The sequence below is a fragment of the Stegostoma tigrinum genome, chromosome 23 (assembly GCF_030684315.1).
Source record: "Stegostoma tigrinum isolate sSteTig4 chromosome 23, sSteTig4.hap1, whole genome shotgun sequence".
In the NCBI taxonomy this organism is placed as follows: domain Eukaryota; kingdom Metazoa; phylum Chordata; class Chondrichthyes; order Orectolobiformes; family Stegostomatidae; genus Stegostoma; species Stegostoma tigrinum.
Window position 1 is genome coordinate 51,551,275 of NC_081376.1, and position 20,793 is coordinate 51,572,067.

Sequence of the window (20,793 nt, forward strand, 5' to 3'; positions counted from 1 at the left end):
GAGCACTGCTCTGTCTAAGCAGCATGGTCACACAGCTACCACAGTCTGGCCACATGTGCTACACTGTGAAGTTAAAGAGCGCCATGTGCTTAAACCAATCATCCACCCTCTCCAACAGCACCATAAGGCCATAAATAATAGGAACTGGAGTAGGCCATTCAGCTCCTCGAGCCTGCTTCACCATTCAATAGGATTATGGCTGATCCTATATTCTTCATGTCTGCTTAAACATGCCTTTCATCCATTGACTCTGTCTGTACTTTGCGCTGCCTTGGGAAAGAAGGCGACATAATCAAAGACCTCTCCCACCCCAGGTGTACTCTCTTCCACCCTCTTTTAGTAGGCAGAAGATATAAAAGTTTGAATGCAAGTATGAACAGATTCAAGAACAGCTTCTTCCTTACTGTTATCAGACTTCTGAACAGACCGCTCAAATATTAGTATTAATCTCTGTCTCCCTGTCTCCCTCTGCACCTTCTCAGTAGCTGTAAACACTCTGTTCTGCCATCCCCATGCACTTAGTATGATACAATCCAACTGTATAGCATGCAAAACAACACTTTTCACTGTATCTTGGTACATGTGACAACAATAAATCAAATTCAAACTCAAAACCTTGATTCCCTTCAACTGGTCAAGAATATATTAAGGGGAGGCAATGGCCTAGTGCTATTATCACTGGACTGTTAACCCACAGACTCAGGTAATATTTCAGGGACATGGGTTTGAATCTTGACATGGCAGATGGTGGAGTTTGAATTCAATAAAAATCTGGAATTAAGAGTCTAACGATAACTGTGAATCCATTGCCAACTGTTGGGAAAAGCTCATCTGGTTCACTAATGTCCTTTAGGGAAGGAAACTGCCATCCTTACCTGGTCAGGCCTTCATGTGACTCCACACCCACAGCAACGTGGTTGTCTCTCAACTTCAATCAGGCATGGGCAATAAATGCCAGCCTAGCCAGCAATACCCTCATCCTGTGAATGAATACAAAAAAAATCTCAATATATCTTCATATACAGAAGGACTGTGGGTATTGATGGAGTGCTGCACTGCAAGAGGTGCAGTCTTTTTGAATGATCAAAGTCCTGCCTGCTGCATCAGGCTCCTATTTCTGAGTGGAAACAGATCAATTCTCCCTAGTGTCCAAACCAATGTCAAATCCTCAACCACCATCACGAGAAAACCGATTGTCTCATCCTCACTCATTGGTGGAACATTCCAAGGTATTCAAAGGTGCAAGATTTCCATCGCTGATCCAACATCTTGTTCACTTCCAGCACTGATAATATATGATGGGAAAGCTAGAATATTATCACAAGTCACTGGGTGTTTTTAATCTTGTGGCTGACTTCTAAACAGACATTTTCTATGTTCCTGATATGGACATTAGCCATTTCAGATTTGTCTTACCCAATCTGACAGGGTCTCAGTCTACAGTTGTGTGGTAAATCAGGCAAAGCACTCTTTGAATTCAGGTGATGTAACTGAATGATGACTTCCTGTACAGCTGTTATAGAGTTACTAGAGGTCTGCAGCACAGGTAAAGGCCCTTTGGCCCATTGCATCAGTGTCACAAACAAACACCTAACTATTCTAAGATAATGGGAACTGCAGATGCTGGAGATTCCAAGATAATAAAATGTGAGGCTGGATGAACACAGCAGGCCAAGCAGCATCTCAGGAGCACAAAAGCTGATGTTTCGGGCCTAGACCCTTCATCAGAGAGGGGGATGGGGGGAGGGAACTGGAATAAATAGGGAGAGAGGGGGAGGCGGACCGAAGATGGAGAGTAAAGAAGATAGGTGGAGAGGGTGTAGGTGGGGAGGTAGGGAGGGGATAGGTCAGTCCAGGGAAGACGGACAGGTCAAGGAGGTGGGATGAGGTTAGTAGGTAGCTGGGGGTGCGGCTTGGGGTGGGAGGAAGGGATGGGTGAGAGGAAGAACCGGTTAGGGAGGCAGAGACAGGTTGGACTGGTTTTGGGATGCAGTGGGTGGGGGGGAAGAACTGGGCTGGTTGTGTGGTGCAGTGGGGGGAGGGGATGAACTGGGCTGGTTTAGGGATGCAGTAGGGGAAGGGGAGATTTTGAAACTGGTGAAGTCCACATTGATACCATATGGCTGCAGGGTTCCCAGGCGGAATATGAGTTGCTGTTCCTGCAACCTTCGGGTGGCATCATTGTGGCAGTGCAGGAGGCCCATGATGGACATGTCATCAAGAGAATGGGAGGGGGAGTGGAAATGGTTTGCGACTGGGAGGTGCAGTTGTTTGTTGCGAACTGAGCGGAGGTGTTCTGCAAAGCGGTCCCCAAGCCTCCGCTTGGTTTCCCCAATGTAGAGTAAGCCGCACCGGGTACAGTGGATGCAGTATACCACATTGGCAGATGTGCAGGTGAACCTCTGCTTAATGTGGAATGTCATCTTGGGGCCTGGGATGGGGGTGAGCGAGGAGGTGTGGGGACAAGTGTAGCATTTCCTGCGGTTGCAGGGGAAGGTGCCGGGTGTGGTGGTGTTGGAGGGCAGTGTGGAGCGAACAAGGGAGTCACGGAGAGAGTGGTCTCTCCGGAAAGCAGACAGGGGAGGGGATGGAAAAATGTCTTGGGTGGTGGGGTCGGATTGTAAATGGCGGAAGTGTCGGAGGATAATGCGTTGTATCCGGAGGTTGGTAGGGTGGTGTGTGAGAACGAGGGGGATCCTCTTGGGGCGGTTGTGGCGGGGGCGGGGTGTGAGGGATGTGTCGCGGGAAATGCGGGAGACGCGGTCAAGGGCGTTCTCAATCACCGTGGGGGGAAAGTTGCGGTCCTTAAAGAACTTGGACATCTGGGATGTGCGGGAGTGGAATGTCTTATCGTGGGAGCAGATGCGGCGGAGGCGGAGGAATTGGGAATAGGGGATGGAATTTTTGCAGGAGGGTGGGTGGGAGGAGGTGTATTCTAGGTAGCTGTGGGAGTCGGTGGGCTTGAAATGGACATCAGTTACAAGCTGGTTGCCTGAGATGGAGACTGAGAGGTCCAGGAAGGTGAGGGATGTGCTGGAGATGGCCCAGGTGAACTGAAGGTTGGGGTGGAAGGTGTTGGTGAAGTGGATGAACTGTTCGAGCTCCTCTGGGGAGCAAGAGGCGGCGCCGATACAGTCATCAATGTACCGGAGGAAGAGGTGGGGTTTGGGGCCTGTGTAGGTGCGGAAGAGGGACTGTTCCACGTAACCTACAAAGAGGCAGGCATAGCTGGGGCCCATGCGGGTGCCCATGGCCACCCCCTTAGTCTGTAGGAAGTGGGAGGAGTCAAAAGAGAAGTTGTTGAGTGTGAGGAGAGGTTGGAGTGGGTGATTTTTCCGACTGTCATAGAGCAGTTTTTCCGCCGTCTTCGCCTCCACGCCTACTTCTTCAACCGGGAACCCAACCCTCCTTCCACTGACCCCTTCACCCGCTTCCAACACAAGTCCTCCTCCTGGACACCACCCCCAGGCCTCCTACCCTCCCTCGACCTCTTCATCTCCAACTGCCGTCGAGACATCAACCGCCTCAACCTCTCCACCCCTCTCACCCACTCCAACCTCTCCCCCGCAGAACGGGCAGCCCTCCGCTCCCTCCGCTCCAACCCCAACCTCACCATCAAACCCGCAGACAAGGGTGGCGCAGTGGTAGTATGGCGCACTGACCTCTACATCGCCGAGGCCAGACGCCAACTCTCCGACACCACCTCCTACCGCCTCCTCGATCATGACCCCACACCCGAGCACCAAACCATCATCTCCAACACCATTCATGACCTCATCACCTCAGGGGACCTCCCACCCACAGCCTCCAACCTCATTGTTCCCCAACCCCGCACGGCCCGTTTCTATCTCCTTCCCAAAATCCACAAACCTGCCTGCCCTGGTCGACCCATCGTCTCAGCCTGCTCCTGCCCCACCGAACTCATCTCCACCTATCTGGACTCCATTTTCTCCCCTTTGGTCCAGGAACTCCCCACCTATGTCCGTGACACCACCCACGCCCTCCACCTCCTCCAGGACTTCCAATTCCCTGGCCCCCAACACCTCATATTCACCATGGACGTCCAGTCCCTGTACACCTGCATTCCGCATGGAGATGGCCTCAAGGCCCTCCGCTTCTTCCTGTCCCGCAGGCCCGACCAGGCCCCCTCCACCTACACTCTCATACGCCTAGCTGAACTCGTCCTCACACTCAACAACTTCTCTTTTGACTCCTCCCACTTCCTACAGACTAAGGGGGTGGCCATGGGCACCCGCATGGGCCCCAGCTATGCCTGCCTCTTTGTAGGTTACGTGGAACAGTCCCTCTTCCGCACCTACACAGGCCCCAAACCCCACCTCTTCCTCCGGTACATTGATGACTGTATCGGCGCCGCCTCTTGCTCCCCAGAGGAGCTCGAACAGTTCATCCACTTCACCAACACCTTCCACCCCAACCTTCAGTTCACCTGGGCCATCTCCAGCACATCCCTCACCTTCCTGGACCTCTCAGTCTCCATCTCAGGCAACCAGCTTGTAACTGATGTCCATTTCAAGCCCACCGACTCCCACAGCTACCTAGAATACACCTCCTCCCACCCACCCTCCTGCAAAAATTCCATCCGCTATTCCCAATTCCTCCGCCTCCGCCGCATCTGCTCCCACGATAAGACATTCCACTCCCGCACATCCCAGATGTCCAAGTTCTTTAAGGACCGCAACTTTCCCCCCACGGTGATTGAGAACGCCCTTGACCGCGTCTCCCGCATTTCCCGCGACACATCCCTCACACCCCGCCCCCGCCACAACCGCCCCAAGAGGATCCCCCTCGTTCTCACACACCACCCTACCAACCTCCGGATACAACGCATTATCCTCCGACACTTCCGCCATTTACAATCCGACCCCACCACCCAAGACATTTTTCCATCCCCTCCCCTGTCTGCTTTCCGGAGAGACCACTCTCTCCGTGACTCCCTTGTTCGCTCCACACTGCCCTCCAACCCCACCACACCCGGCACCTTCCCCTGCAACCGCAGGAAATGCTACACTTGTCCCCACACCTCCTCGCTCACCCCCATCCCAGGCCCCAAGATGACATTCCACATTAAGCAGAGGTTCACCTGCACATCTGCCAATGTGGTATACTGCATCCACTGTACCCGGTGCGGCTTCCTCTACATTGGGGAAACCAAGCGGAGGCTTGGGGACCGCTTTGCAGAACACCTCCGCTCAGTTCGCAACAAACAACTGCACCTCCCAGTCGCAAACCATTTCCACTCCCCCTCCCATTCTCTTGATGACATGTCCATCATGGGCCTCCTGCACTGCCACAATGATGCCACCCGAAGGTTGCAGGAACAGCAACTCATATTCCGCCTGGGAACCCTGCAGCCATATGGTGTCAATGTGGACTTCACCAGTTTCAAAATCTCCCCTTCCCCTACTGCATCCCTAAACCAGCCCAGTTCATCCCCTCCCCCCACTGCACCACACAACCAGCCCAGTTCTTCCCCCCCACCCACTGCATCCCAAAACCAGTCCAACCTGTCTCTGCCTCCCTAACCTGTTCTTCCTCTCACCCATCCCTTCCTCCCACCCCAAGCCGCACCTCCAGCTACCTACTAACCTCATCCCACCTCCTTGACCTGTCCGTCTTCCCTGGACTGACCTATCCCCTCCCTACCTCCCCACCTACACCCTCTCCACCTATCTTCTTTACTCTCCATCTTCGGTCCGCCTCCCCCTCTCTCCCTATTTATTCCAGTTCCCTCCCCCCATCCCCCTCTCTGATGAAGGGTCTAGGCCCGAAACGTCAGCTTTTGTGCTCCTGAGATGCTGCTTGGCCTGCTGTGTTCATCCAGCCTCACATTTTATTATCCTAACTATTCTAATCCCATTTTCCAGCCTTCGCATCACAAGTGCATATCATAGAATCCCTACAGTGTGGAAACAGGCCCTTTGGTCCAACAAGTCTATACCAACCCTCAGAGCATCCCACCCAGACCCATCCCCCTGTAACCCATCTAATCTACACAACCCTAAACACTGTCAACAATTTAGCATGTCCGATCCACCCTAGCCTGCACATCTTTGGACTGTGGGAGGAAACTGGAGCACCCGGAGGAAACCCACCCAGACACTGGGAGAATGTGCAAACTCCACACAGACAGCCGCCTGAGGCTGGAATTGGGTTTTTGGCACTGTGAGGCAACAGTGCTAACCACTGAGCCACCGTGCTGCCCCACTCTAAATATTTCTTTAAGTGTTATGAGGGTTTCTGCCTATCTCACCTTTACAGGCAGTGAGTTCCAGATACCCGCTGCCCTCGAAATGAAAAAGTCTTTCCTCACATTCTCTCAAAACCTATTTGCCCCTTACCTTAAGTCTAACAATTTGTCAAGAAGGGTATGTTTTCCTACCCAGAGGTGAACATGCAGTTTGCTGCAGAACAACACATCAATGAGGGACACACATCTTACCAAGTCAACAGATATTGATGGAAATGGTGTACATGAGTATCAGATGGAAAACAGGCGATTAGTCCTGGGTAACAACACCTGTTTGAAGAGTCAATGCCATCATGATGGGCAGAATGGCCTCCTGTGCTGTAACGATTCTGTGATTTTGGACATGGGGAGACAAGAGATAATTTCATTTTAAAGTTTGCAGATGACATAAATGTATGAAACAGTGAGGAAAGTAGTCACTGACTTCAACTCAGCAAATGTACTATTGAAGCAGGAAGCAAAGTTTAATTCAAGGAAGTGTGAATTAATTTGATGTCGTTGGAAAGTGAGCAGCAGTGATCGAAACTAGCTGGTACGATTCTATAGGTAGTACCACACTGAAGAGATGCAGCGGAGAAATCTTTGAAGGTGGCATATGACATTTAAAAAGTAACATTTTGGATTTGTGTGATAAAGTGTAAATGCAAAGACATTGCGTGAAAGTAGCGTCAGCAGGTTTGCTGTGGCCAGTTTGAGATGTCCTACTGCAGGAAGGATGCCAGGAGAGTGTGCAGTGGAGATTCACCAGAGTGGTGCCAGGGATGGGGTCTTCGGTTATGGGCAAAGACTGGTATTCCCCCCCCAAAGGAAAAGAGTAGGTTCAGGGATGGTTTGATTGCACTCGAAAGCATGAGGAGATTCATGGAGTGAAGAAGGGTAATCCAGAGGATTGAGGGTAATTGACAAAAGAACAGGAGAAGAAGGAAAACACATTAATAATCCTGTGCGTCCTAATGATCTGGAATGCACTGTCAACAAGTGTGATAAAGTAGATTAAGAAGCAAAAGAACTGCAGATGCTGTGAATCAGAAATACAATCAGAAATTGCTGGAAAAGCTCAGCAGGCCTGGCAGCATCTGTGGAGAGACATCAGAGTTAACATTTCGGGCAAGTTCTGAGGAAGGGTCACTAGACATGAAATGTTAACTCTGATCTCTCTCCACAGGTGCTGCCAAGCCTGCTGAGCTTTTCCAGCAATTTTTCTTTCTGCTTCTGATAAAGTAGATCCCCTGATGACAGAGAAAAATAAAATTGTTTCAGTGTTTGGGAAGAAAGAATGGAAAGAGCTGAAGGGGGAGAGTAGGGGAGTGGGCTAATTGAATTTTCAAAGAGCAGGCTCAGACATGATGGGCCGAATGGCTCCATTCTATGCTGTCCAGTTCTACAGGTCAGATATAAATACAGCTGGAAGCACAATCTTTGCTTACCAGGAGCAATGCATTGATTGTAACTGAGTGTCTGTGGGAGCGAAATCGTCCAGGCTCTAAGAATCTGTAGAAGGACAGGGGAATTGGGAAAGGAGGGGGAGTAGCAATATTAATTGAGATGCTCAATTACTGCAGAACAAAGCAGTAATCTCAGTAAGGCTGATGAGTAATTAAGACAATATAGGCAAAGCTAAAAAAAAGCTAAAGATGCAAGACTGTGCTCGAATTTGTCTCCTGACTTTGTTACTGGGGATGTAATACAATATATAGATATGTAATGTACACAGAGAGTCGTAAAACACATAACAAAATCATAGCTTTTCCGTTTTTACATTTGAGAAGCATTTTTTTTATCTGTTTATAAGATGTGGGCAAATCTTGAAGAGCTGAGAGGAAATTTGGCTGGAGTCATATAGCACCGAAACAGACCCTTCAGCCCAACTTGTCCATGCTGACCATGTTCCCAGACCAAACTAGTCCCACCTGCCTGCATTTGGCCCAATTTCTCTAAACCTTTCCTGTTCATGTACTTATCCAAATGTCTTTTGAATGTTGTAATTGTTCAGTACCCACATCCACCAATTCCTCAGGAAGTTCATTCCACACACGATCCATTCTCTGTGTAAGAAAAGTTGCCCTCGTTGCCCTTTTAAATCTTTCTCCCCTCGCCTTAAAAATATGCTCTGTAAACTGGGCTGTCAAAGTATGCTTACGGACAACAGGAATAAAAGCGTTTGGCTAAGTAAAAAAATACATCCAAGAGACAAAAGCTCCATTTCAAGCATCTACTCTCCCTTCGATGCTCAGTAGCAGCAGCGTGTACTATCTACAAGATGCTCTGCAGAAATTCACCAAAGATCCTCAGGCAGCACCTTCCAAACCCATGACCACTTCCGTCTAGAAGGACAAGGGTAGCAGACACATGGGAACACCACCACTCCCCAGTTCCCCTCCAAGCCACCCACCACCCAGACTTGGAAATATATTGCCTTTCCTTCGCTGTTGCTGGGTCAAAGTCCTGGAATTCCCTCCCGAATGCCATTGTGGGTCCACCTACAGCTCATGGACTGCAGCAATTCAAGAAATCAGCTCACCTCCACCTTCTCAAGGGCAACTAGAGATGGGCAAGAAATGCTGGTCCAGCTGGTGACACCCACATCCCAAAAATGAATAGGAAAGAAAACATTTGCGTAGTTAAACAATCATGATGGGAAGAGTGGAAGAGAGACAGTAGCAAGCTTAAAGAAAAGGCAAATTTAGGGAAAGGTAGAAATGCAGTGGAATAAAGCAAAGAACCTGTGGAAGCCGGAGATCAGAAACAAAAGCAGAAAGTGCTGGAGAGACTCAGCAGGTGTGTAGCATCTGTGAAGAGAAAACAACCTTAACATTTTGAGACTAGAGACCTTTCTTCAGAATTCAAAATTTCTGAAGAAGGGTCACTGGACTTGAATTGTTCACTCTGTTTTCTCTTCACACAGCCTGCCCAACCTGCTGAGTTTCTCCAGCACTTTGTTCTTGCTTGTTAGAAATGCAGTGGACTGGGAGAGTGTTGGAAAGGAATGAGCGTTACAAAGAAAGGAATAAGATGTGCAATAAATGAAAAATGAGTAAATGGATTTTGCAGAGGAAGTAATCAGCCTGGCGTTGGAAGGTGTTGAAATGCAGAAGTCTGAGAGTGAAATTTTAGTTGTAAACAAAGTGTTAGAGAAAGCTCAGCAAGTCTGGCAGCCTCTGGAGAAAGAGAGACAGTATATGTTTTGAGTCTGATATTGCTGTTCATTCGAACTTGAAACTTTAATTCTGCCTTTCTCTCCACAGATGCTGCGAGACCTGCTGAGTTTCTCCAGAGCTTCCCATTTTATTTCAGATTTCCAGCATCTGTACTGTTTTGCTTTTATCAAAGTACTGTGTTCAGATTTGGTGCTGAATCACAGGAAAGGCACGTTGGCAGTGCCAGCAACATGTGGCAGATTCACAGGATCACTACAGATATTTTAAGAGTTAAATCGGAAAGCTAAGTTACAGAAACTTTTATTGCCTTGAATTTGGATACTTGAGTTGTGATCTAATTGAGTATTGAAAATGATTTTGGAGATTCTATAGTTTTAGTTCTGGCAGCTACTTCCTCAAGAAATGAAATCAGGAACCAAAGTGCCATAATGTAAAAATAACCGTTCTTATGAAGTGTCTTGTAGTATGTTAAAAGTGCTATGTAAATGTAGGGTACCCCGACTGGAAATCTGGGCTGGGAATTTCTGATTTTTTTTTCCAGAGTGGGATAGCTGACTCTATATTGCTCAGGGATTCACCCTGATGCCGCAGATCAGGGTAGTCAGGCATTTGGAGCAAAGGCAGTTAGTACAATCGAGGAATGCAGAGGTAATGGCCTAGCGGTATTATTGCTAGACTATTAATCCATGAAATTCAGCTAATGTTCTGGGGACCTAGATTCAAATCCCACCATGGCAGATGGTAGTATTTGAATTCAGTGAAAAATAATCAGGAATTAAGAATTAATTATGACCATGAATCCATTGTCGATTGTCAGGAAAATCCCATCTGGTTCACTTGGAAATGGCAAGGACTGCGGATGCTGGAAGTCGAAGCCTATAGATGTGAGGCTGGAAAAGCACAGCAGGTCAGAACATCCATGGAGCAGGAGAGTCAAGGCTTCTGCTCAAAATGTTGACTTCCCTGTTCCCTGTCTGACCTGCTGTGCTTTTCCAGCCTTGCACCTATATCATCTGGTTCACTAATGTCCACCCTTACCTGGCCTGGCCTACATGTGACTCCAGACCCACAGCAATGTGGTTGACTCTTAACTGTCCTCTGAGGGCAATTAGGGACGGAAATAAATGCTGGCCTCTTAAATGATGCCCTCATCTTGTGAGTGAATTAAAAGAACTCCACCTTGACCAGACTCAGGAGGCTCAATTTTCCTTTTCTGAGATTTTTTTAGGTTAGTAATATCATGTGCTTTCAGATTACCAACCAGTTTCTTCCAAATCAATTCTCAAATTATATAATTTCATTTTAAATAATTAAAACTATTTTTCTTCCATTTTAATGTCTGAAGTTGTGAAGGTTGCTCGTTATTATTTTCTTACAGTAGAACATGATGGAACATTTATTTACCATTGTCGTGTATAATATTAATGTGCGTTTCTGTGTGGATGTGTCACTTTGGGAATGTTGCTGCTTTGCTTGTTCTGCAACTCAGTAGTAAGTGTCAGTACAGATATGGATGACTTTTGGCATCAAAGAGCAATCTATTACTAGTTTTATAAATGCTCAACTTTTGTGTGCATGGTAAATTGAGTTTTGAGTCATGAACTGATCCAATCCCAGCTGATGGTAATACTGAGATAAGTCAGATCCCAGAATGAACTTGGTTTGATAGCCTCATTGTTCCAGAGTTTTGACTGGGGATTAGTATTAACCTTTATTATTGCTGCAACATTTATATGGTACCTGGCACTGCACATTGTTCTAAAAAGTATCTGGCAGGCAGATAATCTGTGTGCACTTTGTTTGTTAGAAAGTAATCAAAAATAGAAGTGCTACACTGTGTAAAGTGGAACCTTCCCCTCAGTAACTGCAGCTTTGATCACACATAAATTTAAACATCTTGATTTACTTCTATTAATACAGCACAAAGAGTATTTAATGGTATTTATTTGCAGAAAAATGTAAATACTTTGAACGATTAATGAACTATTCATATTTCTTTATCCCATGTTTGGGTCATTTCCATACACTCAGGGCAGGAATGTTTTCTTGGAGACAGTAAGGACTGCAGATGCTGGAAGCCTGAGTCAACAGATGTCAAGCTGGAAAAGCACAGCAGGTCAGGCAGCGTCTGAGAAGCAGGAAAGTCAATATTTTGGGCTGAAACCCTTCATCCTGATGTTGTACTTTCCTGCTCCTCAGATGCTATCTGACCTGCTATGCTTTTTCAGGAATGTTTACTGTTGTTTTGTAATACATTCAGGGGATGTGGGTGTAACTGGCTGGGGCAATGTTAATTGCCAATCCCTAATTTCCCCACAGAGGGCAGCAGTGAGCATTCTCCGTGAACTACTGTGGTCCACATGGTGTAGGTGCACCCATGGTTCTGTCATTGAGGAGGCTTCACGATTTTGACCCAGTGACAGTGAAGGAACGGTGATATGTTTCCAAGCCAGGGTGGTGAGTGGCTCGGAGGGGAACTTGCAGGGGGTGGTGTTCCCATCTATCTGCTGCCCTTGCCCTTCGAGAAGGAAGTGGTCTTGGGTTTGAAAGATGAGTGATAATGGGAACTGCAGATGCTGGAGAATCCAAGATAACAAAGTGTGGAGCTGGAATAACACAGCAGGCCCAGCAGCATCTCAGGAGCACAAAAGCTGACGTTTCGGGCCTAGACCCTTCATCAGAGCTCTGATGAAGGATCTAGGCCCGAAACATCAGCTTTTATGCTCCTGAGATGCTGCTTGGCCTGCTGTGTTCATCCAGCTCCACACTTTGTTATCTTGGGTTTGAAAGATGTTGTGTAAAGATCTTTGGTAAATTTCTGCAGTGCATCTTGTAGAAGGTACACACTGAGCATCAGTGATGGAGGGAGTGGATGTAGAAGGTGATGGATATAGTGCATCAGTCAGCCTGCTTTGTCCTGGATGCTGTTGAGCTTCTTGAGTGTTGTTGGAGCTGTATCTGCCCAGATGAGTGGGTGGTATTCCATCCCACTCCTGACTTTGAGCCTTGTTGATGGTGAACAGGCTCTGTAATAATTAAAGCAAAGGCCGAGAAACAGAAACAATGGGGCTTTGTTTTCATCTGCTTGGAACCTCCCATTAGCCGCAACCGGGTATATCTCAATCTGCGTTTGTCTCACCTTCATTCGTCAAAATATTAAACTACCAACTTCTTGTGTGTAGGCTGTGACTGAAACCTTCTAGTTCTTTCTGTCTATTAAGATGTTGTTTCTCACATCAAGTATTAAACATTTCACTTTTGAAATACTGCGGGCAATTCTGGTTTCCCTGCTTTAGGAAGGATGTTGTGAAACTTGAAAGGGTTCAGAAAAGATTTACAAGGATGTTGCCAGATGAACGGTTTGAGCTACAGGGCGAGGCTGAATAGGCTGGGGCTATTTTCCCTGGAGCGTCGGATGCTGAGGGGTGACTTATAGAGATTTATAAAATCATGAGGAGCTTGGATAAGTTAAACAGACAAGGTCTTTTCCCTGGGGCTGGGGAATCAAAAACTAGAGGAGCAACTTTTTCACACAGAGGGTGGTGCGTGTATGGAATGAGCTGCCAGAGGAAGTGGTGGAGGCTGGTACAATTACAATGTTCAAAAGGCATCTGGATGGGTATGTGAATAGGAAGGGTTTAGCGGGATATGGACCAAATGCTGGCAAATGGGACTAGAATTATCTGGGGTCGCTGGTTTGCATGGATGGGTTGGAACAATGGGCCTGTTTCTGTGCTGTACATCTTTATGGCTCTATCACTGTTTGCATTTTCAGTTCCCAAAGTAAGATTTTTGAATTTATTATTCAATATCATACGATAAGTCATACACATTTGATCTTGTCACATTGATGAAATTCAGCCTGTCTTGTAAAGAGTTATCTAATCACATTGCCTTGATACTGCAAACTCCATAAAAATAAAGACACGCTGCCAAGGATATTATTTCTTGCTTTGCATTGTGCACCTTGCCAGTAACGATTGCATTTATAAGATTGTATCTGTATTCCCTGTTTTATTTTTGCACGCATTACTTGATTTCTGTCAGATTTTCTGTCCTAGAAATGAACTTTACACAAAGCAATATATTTATATTTCGGAATCAGTGAGCCGTAAATGCAGATGTCAAGTGGAAATTATTTTATATTCTGAAATAATTTAATGGTTTCAGGCAGGCATGTTAAAACATTTTATAGCCAAAGAATATCTTCATATAATATTGTCCAAAATGTTAATCTGGAGTTTGCTTTTAACACAGTTATTTAATTAGCATAGAAAGCAGGAGACATGAAATGAATTATTCCTCTATTAACTGATAACACCTTTTATGTGTGATGCTGTTTGAGTTTCTCAGAGTTGTTTAGCATTCTCTTAATTTTGTGCATGGTGATCTTGATCTGATATTTGAGAAGGCTGTTCGACTGTGCATACTCTCAGAACATCTTTTATCATAAAAACTGTGCTTGTCTGCATCGGTTACAAAGACTGATGAACTGAATGGAAACAGCTAACTAATATCTGTAACATCTTGCCTTAGCTTCAGGTAATTTCATAGGGCTTCATTTCCAATGAAATGTTTTTTTTAAAGACTACTGTCTATTGCTTTATACCCAAACACAATAGGCCATGTTGTACACAGTCAGATCCCAGTCCAGGCCCGAAACCCCAGCCTTCCTGCTCCTCTGATGCTGCTTGGCCTGCTGTGTTCATCCAGCTCCACACCTTGTTATCTCGTAATCATCTTTAGTCCTGCTGGTTGAGGGAAGTATGTTGACTAGACCTTCCAGGCACAGGGTCAGCTATTGAGCCCTTCAAGCCTGCTGTGCCATTTAATAAAATCGTGGCTGATCTGATTTGAACCTCAACTCCTCATTGCTGCAGATCCCTGATATACTGTCATCCTCTTGGTCATCAAGAATCTTTCTACCTCTGCCTTAAAAATATTTAAACTTTCTACAACTGCTGCCTTTCAAGGAAGGGAATTCCAAAGACTCTCAACTCTGAGAGAGAGAAAACATCTTTCTTTGCCTCAGTCTTAAATTTTTAAATAGTGACTCCCACAAGGGGACACACCCTTTCCACATCCACCCGGTCAACTCCCCTCAGGTTCTTTGATGTTTCATTCAATCACCTCTGACTCTTCCAAACTCCAGAGGATACAGGCCTGGCCTGTCCAGCCCTTCCTCATCAGGCACTTCAGTGATGCCAGGTACTAGTCTAGTCTAGTGGGTTGGTAACACTGCAGCCTCACAGCACCAGGGACCTGGGTTCGATTCCAGTCTCGGGTAACTGTGCGGAGTTTGCACATTTTCTGCGTGGGTTTCCTCCGGGTGCTTCGGTTTCCTCCCACAGTCCAAAGATGTGCAGGCTAGGTGGATTGGCCAAGCTAAATTTGCCCATAGTGTTCAGGGGTGTGTGGGTTATAGGGGGATGGGTCTGGGTGGGATGCTGCAAGGGGCGGTGTGGACCAGAAGGCAGTGGAGGCCAAGTCTCTGGATAGCTTCAAGAAAGAGATAGATAGAGCTCTTAAAGATAGTGGAATCAAGGGTTATGGGATAAGGCAGGAACAGGATACTGATTGTGGATGATCAGCCATGATCATAATGAATGGTGGTGCTGGCTCGAAGGGCCGAATGGCCTACTCCTGCACCTATTGTCTATTGGCTTGTTGGGCTGACGGGCCTGTTTCCACACTGTAGGTAATCTAATTTAAACCTTCTCTGACCTGCTTCCAATTTATTAACACCCTTCCTCAAGTACAGTGCCCAGTACTATGCACAGTACTCTAGATGTGAACTCACCAATGTTCTGTGTAACTGAAGCATAATCTCCCGATTGTGCATCAGAACAATTTTCTGTTCCCGTTAGTATAGTTAAAGGAGAATGTTCGGACAAATCTTTGAAGTGGAGGCTCAAAAATGGTGAAGGTTTGACAGAAAATGGTCAAATTTCCTATGGCTTGGAACCATAGGAGCAAGAATGGCCCGCCTCGCCATTCAGTTCAATCATGTACAATCAAACACATGAATACCTTTTATTGGCCCTCTCCCCATTAACCTGTATGCTATTGGTAATCAGAGATCTATCAATTTGCGCCTTAAATAGACCCAGAGACTGACCTTCCACTGCTTTTTGTGGCAAAGAATTCTAAAGATTTGCAAAGTCTCTCCTCATCTCAGACCCAAGTGACATCCCCCATCTTTAAATTGTGCCCCCTGATTCTAGACTCCTCAACAAGAGAAAACATCTGTGAATGTACCCTGTCTATGCCTTTTAGTGTTTTGTAACTTCCAATGAAATCATCTCTCATTCTTTGAAGGAATTACTGGCCCAGAATGGTCAATAAAAACTGAAAGAACTGCGGATGCTATTAATCAGGGACAAAAACAGAAGTTGCTGGAAAAGTTCAGCAGGTCTGGCAGCATCAGTGGAGAGAAATCAGAGTTAACGTTTTAGGTCAAGTGACCCTTCCTCAGAATTCAGTTCCAATCTGCAGGAATCAGACCAAAATGTGTAGAATTTCTGAAGATAATTGACTATCTGTTGCTGACCCCTTCAACACTCTGCGATGTGGACCATCAGATCCTGGAGATTTATCAATTTTCAGCCCATTATTGGTCCCATTATATTAATCAAAACTGAAGGTGCCAGATGAGATTAACTGAATATTGACTTGAATATCTGATCCAAAAAGGATACCCCCAACAGAGCAACACTGGGCCAGGACTTCCCTAAAGATCATATTGCATGCTGTCATCCTGGAGTGGGACATCACTTTGTTTTTTCAATGAGGCAGGTGGGAACAGTTCAGGTCAGTTGATGCTGAGCACCAAGTCAGAGCAGAGCAAATGTTGAACTCCTGTAGGTCAGAGGCAAAAAAAAAATCTGCCGGCACTAGAACCCAAGGTCGACGAACAGGAGGCTCAAAGAACAAAGCAAGCCAGGCAGCATCTGGAGGAAAGGAGATGTCAACATTTTGGGTATTAACCTTCTTGAAGAAGTTCTTCCAGCCTCCTGTTATCCTATAATTCAAGCTACACTGTAGAGGAGCTTTAGGTATATTACAGCGAGTGAAATTTGTCTAAGTCGTTTCCACAGGGCCTAGGATTTCCTGCGAGGATGTATGTTTTCACCAGTTGCTAACTTTGGCTGGTATTCTGATTATAACCATACGGCAGCGAGCTCTCAGACTCCCAATGGCAGAGCAGGAGCTGAAACAGTGGCATGTTGATCCCTTGGAGGCAAAGGGATTAGGGGATAAGATTTCAGCAAATGGAGGTATAACCATCTTAGATCAGCTTTTAGAATCGTAGAGTTGTACAGCACAGAAGCCCTTTGATCCAACTCATCCATGCCGACCAGCTATCCTAAATTAATCTAGTCCCATTTGCCAACATTTATCCCTATCCCTGTAAACCCTTCCTAACCATGAAGCCATCCAGGTGCCTTTTAAATGTTGTAATTGTACCAGTTATTAAACACTGGAGTCATACTAGAATACACACATGCACACATGACAGAAAGGTTAAAAGACGTTAACAGACTTGGATATCAAAAGAAATTACTGGACTGAGTGAAATCTGCCTCTTTTCCTTTGTAATCTGAGGCTGATGAAAATTTACCATCATAAAATTATTCAAGCCAAGCACAAATAGCATTGGGGAGAGCAATTTAATGTTGCCTCCTGATTTAATATAATGATCTTGGAGCTATATGTCACTCCACTGCCCGGTCATCAGTGCTGTTACTTTGAAGTTTAAATGGCTGTGTTCCAATTCTGAGCTCTGTTACACACACCATAGAATCCCCATTGTTTCTCCTTGTGGAGTCTACTGGGATCCTATTGAAATATTGCCCAGAAAGTCAACAAAAAAATTGGACCAATACAAAAAACCCATCTGACCCTCCTAAACAGAACAGATGAACACAAAGTATGCAGTTGGTGAAAGATTCTAATGTGGCCTTAAATTAGAAAGAAAGGCCATGTTGAACAAAGTTATCCTTGAGAAATTCAGGCACAAACCATGCTCCATGCGTCTAGTTTGAGATGGATTTGATACCTACGCTATAAAGACAATGTAGAATTGTCACAATTGGAAATACAGGCTTCATTTAACAGGTAATTTGAGAACCTCATTCATAATGCAACACAGCAAGAAAACGACTGTCTCAATCTAATAGCAATTTATTTTCCTCAAATCATTTGGTATTCATTTAGAGAAGAAAATGTGCTGTGTGCACCTGAATATAGGCTGGCTGGTGGAAGTGTTTTGAATTTGATGCCAGTCCACATTAGAGCACTGCTGGCCCGTGCCAGATGAATGGAAGATTGTTTGGATTGGTTTATTTAGTTTATTCTGACTTCGCCAATGCCTCCTGACTTGCAGATCAACTTGACATTGTCTCGATGGCTGACTTGACCATGACACCAGATGAAATTGAAATGGAAATGGTGCGAATCCAGCATCTTCGGGAGGTGTTGGTCAGGAGGGAGTCAGAACTCCGCTTTATGTAAGTATCTGGACATTTCACTCGCTGTAAAATCATGTGAATAAGACTGTGTTATTTATTCAAGTAAAATATTGTATTCAGTGCAAAAAGGGGAGATGGTGATCTAGTCAATAGATGTGAAGCTGGAAAAGGATAGCATATCAGGCCGCATCTGAGGAGCAGAAAGTCAATGTTTCAGGCCGAAACCCTTCACTGATCCTCGGATACTGTCTGACCTGCTGTGCTTTTCCAGCCTCGCATGTATTGACACTGGCTTCCAGCATCTGCAGTCCTTACTGTCTGCAAGATGGTGGCGTACTGGGACAGTAATCCACAGCTCTGAGGAAGGGACACTCAACCCAAAACATTAACTCTGATTTCTCTCCATAGATGCTGCCCGATCTGCTGAGTCTTTGCAGAAATTTCTGATTTTTGTTCCTGTAGTAACCCAGAGATCCAGGCTAATGTTTGGGAGATGTTAATTCAAATTCAACCAATTCTAAGGCGCGTAGAATTTAAACTTAACTCATAAATCTGAAATATAAAACCAACCTCAGTAATGGTGACCATGAAGCATTCAGTGCAGAAGCCCATCTGGTTCACTAATGTCCTTTAGGGAAGGAAATCTGTCATCGTTACCTGATTTGGGCCTACATGTGACTCCAGACCCACAGCAATGTGGTTGACTCTGAACTGTTCTTCTGAAATGGCTGGGCAGTCACTCATTTCAATTAGGGATGGAAAGCAGACGCTGATCCTGCCAGTGATGCCCACACCCCAGTAAAGAATGAAGAAAATTAATTAAAAATTTGGTGCATTATTTTAGCTGTGTCCTACGTTTAAACATTTGAACTGTTCGATATTGACAAAACAACGTTTTTAGCAAACAAATAAGTAGAATGGTACGGTATATTTAGCACAGTGTTTCTGCGCAACGAAGAGTGCAACATGGGTTTCACTCTCTATTAGTGGATGGTATCTAGATATTTCCCCAAAGAGACCTGAAGAAAATAATTTGAACATTGGCTATGATGAAATGTTTCCAAATGTACTTTTTAAAAGGCTCAAACAAATAAGCAAGTGGGATTTAGAAGTAGCACAGTGTAGAGCTGGAGGAACACACACAGGCCCAGGCAGCATCAGAGAAGCAGGAAAGTTGATGTTTTGGGTCGGGACCCAGCCCATTTCTGAAGAAAGGTCCCGACCCGAAACGTCAACTTTCCTGCTCCTCTGATGCTGCCTGGGCCTGTGTGTGTTCCTCCAACTCCACACTGTGTTATCTCTGACTCCAGAACTGGCAATTCTTACTATCTCTGGGATTTAGAGGTTCTGTTTGACCACTGCTGAGCTTTTCCAGCAACTTTGTTTTTGTTCCTGATTTATAGCATCCGCAGTTCTTTTGATTTTTGTTCTGTTTAAACACAACTACTCTACCTAGAGATGCAGTTCTTTTCTAATTTATTCCTGTGATCTATAATGCTGGACTTTTATTTCTTTGTTTTTCTATTTTTTTTTCCATGAGAATTTGTACTTAAGAATTCGTACCTAAGTACCTTTGTATCCATAAGCTTTTCATTGGACTCATGTGAGTATGTGACAATAAAGCTAATTCTAAAATTTCTAAAAATATGGCTGTTTTCAAATGATATTCTTTACTCCTGTAGATCATGAAACAGCTGAGTTTAATACCTGTGTTTTTAGCTCATTGATAATGAATATCTTTACAATTAGTTGGTAATCAGCTTCTTTCATGGTTGAGAAAAGTTCAGCTTTTGAAATCACAGACAGTTCTGTAGTTATGATTGAACAATAAGATAATAACAGCTACTTAGCTTGGAGCAGACAAACAATTGTAGACAAGCATAGGCCTGGAGATAACAAGGTCTAGAGCTGGATGAACACACCTGGCCTGTGTTCATCCAGCTCTGCACCTTGTTATCTTGGATTCTCCAGCATCTGCAGTTCCTGTTATCTCAATAGGCCTAGAGAATTGGAATAAACAGTACTTGTAAAGCACAGAGAAACTGATGTTAAAATGGCGAGAAATTTAATCGGACTGCATTAAACATTTGTACAGTGAATTTATTCCTAGAAATTTCCAAGAAACTGTTCGACTGATAGTTTCATTTATGGATGTTTTATTTATTAAAGATGGTCATTGAAAAAGTGACACAATATTAAAATTTATAATCTCTGTCAACATACTCAAAAACAGTTCAAATAATCATCTGGAGTGTACAAGTTGGCCCTGTAAAGCAGTAATATTAATGGTGGGATAACAAGGTGTAGGGCTGGATGAACACAGCAGGCCAAGCAGCATTGGAGGAGCAGGAAGGCTGACATTTCAGGCCTAGAGCCTTCTTCAGAATGAAACATCAGCTTTCCTGCTCCTCTGATGCTGCTTTGCCTGCTGTGTTCATCTAGCTCTACACCGTGTTATCTCAGATTCTCCAGCATCTGCAGTTCCTACTAGCTCTGAAACAGTAATATTAGTGGGCTTTGTTTGTGATGCTCATTTTTTGAGTTTTGGTTCTGCCTTAGTTATTCCCTAGGGCTGTGCGGTCCCTTCGTCTGTCAGGTTGTGGTCTGAAATCTGCCTCTACTGTACAATATCTGGTTATATTCCAGCATAACCTGGATTATTACAATAAAATAGCTGTGTGCTTTGAACTGGGTACTGTGTGTCCTTTAGAACACATCCCTAGCAGTTTATAATTTGATGCCAGATACTTGTCATTAAGTTGCTTTATTGAGCAGCACAGGCAACAACTGTACAGATTAATTGTCAAAGCATGTTACACTTTGATTCACTCAGCCTCACTGGTTCTGGGTATGTGAAAATCAGGTGATAAATCAGGTGCCTGATCTCCTCGGTGGG

At 45.1% G+C, this 20,793-nt stretch overlaps 1 protein-coding gene across 3 annotated transcripts in view; it reads left to right on the top strand.

Annotated features, from left to right (window-relative positions):
* The window catches only part of mpv17l (MPV17 mitochondrial membrane protein like), a 145,285-nt gene that overhangs the window by 51,136 nt on the left and 73,356 nt on the right, over window positions 1-20,793 (top strand). For all 3 annotated transcript variants that reach the window (XM_059654192.1, XM_059654191.1, XM_059654190.1), the window contains exon 2: window positions 17,813-17,936. In XM_059654192.1, coding sequence (XP_059510175.1) covers window positions 17,813-17,936 — 124 coding nt within the window. The remainder of the gene's footprint in view (window positions 1-17,812; window positions 17,937-20,793) is intronic.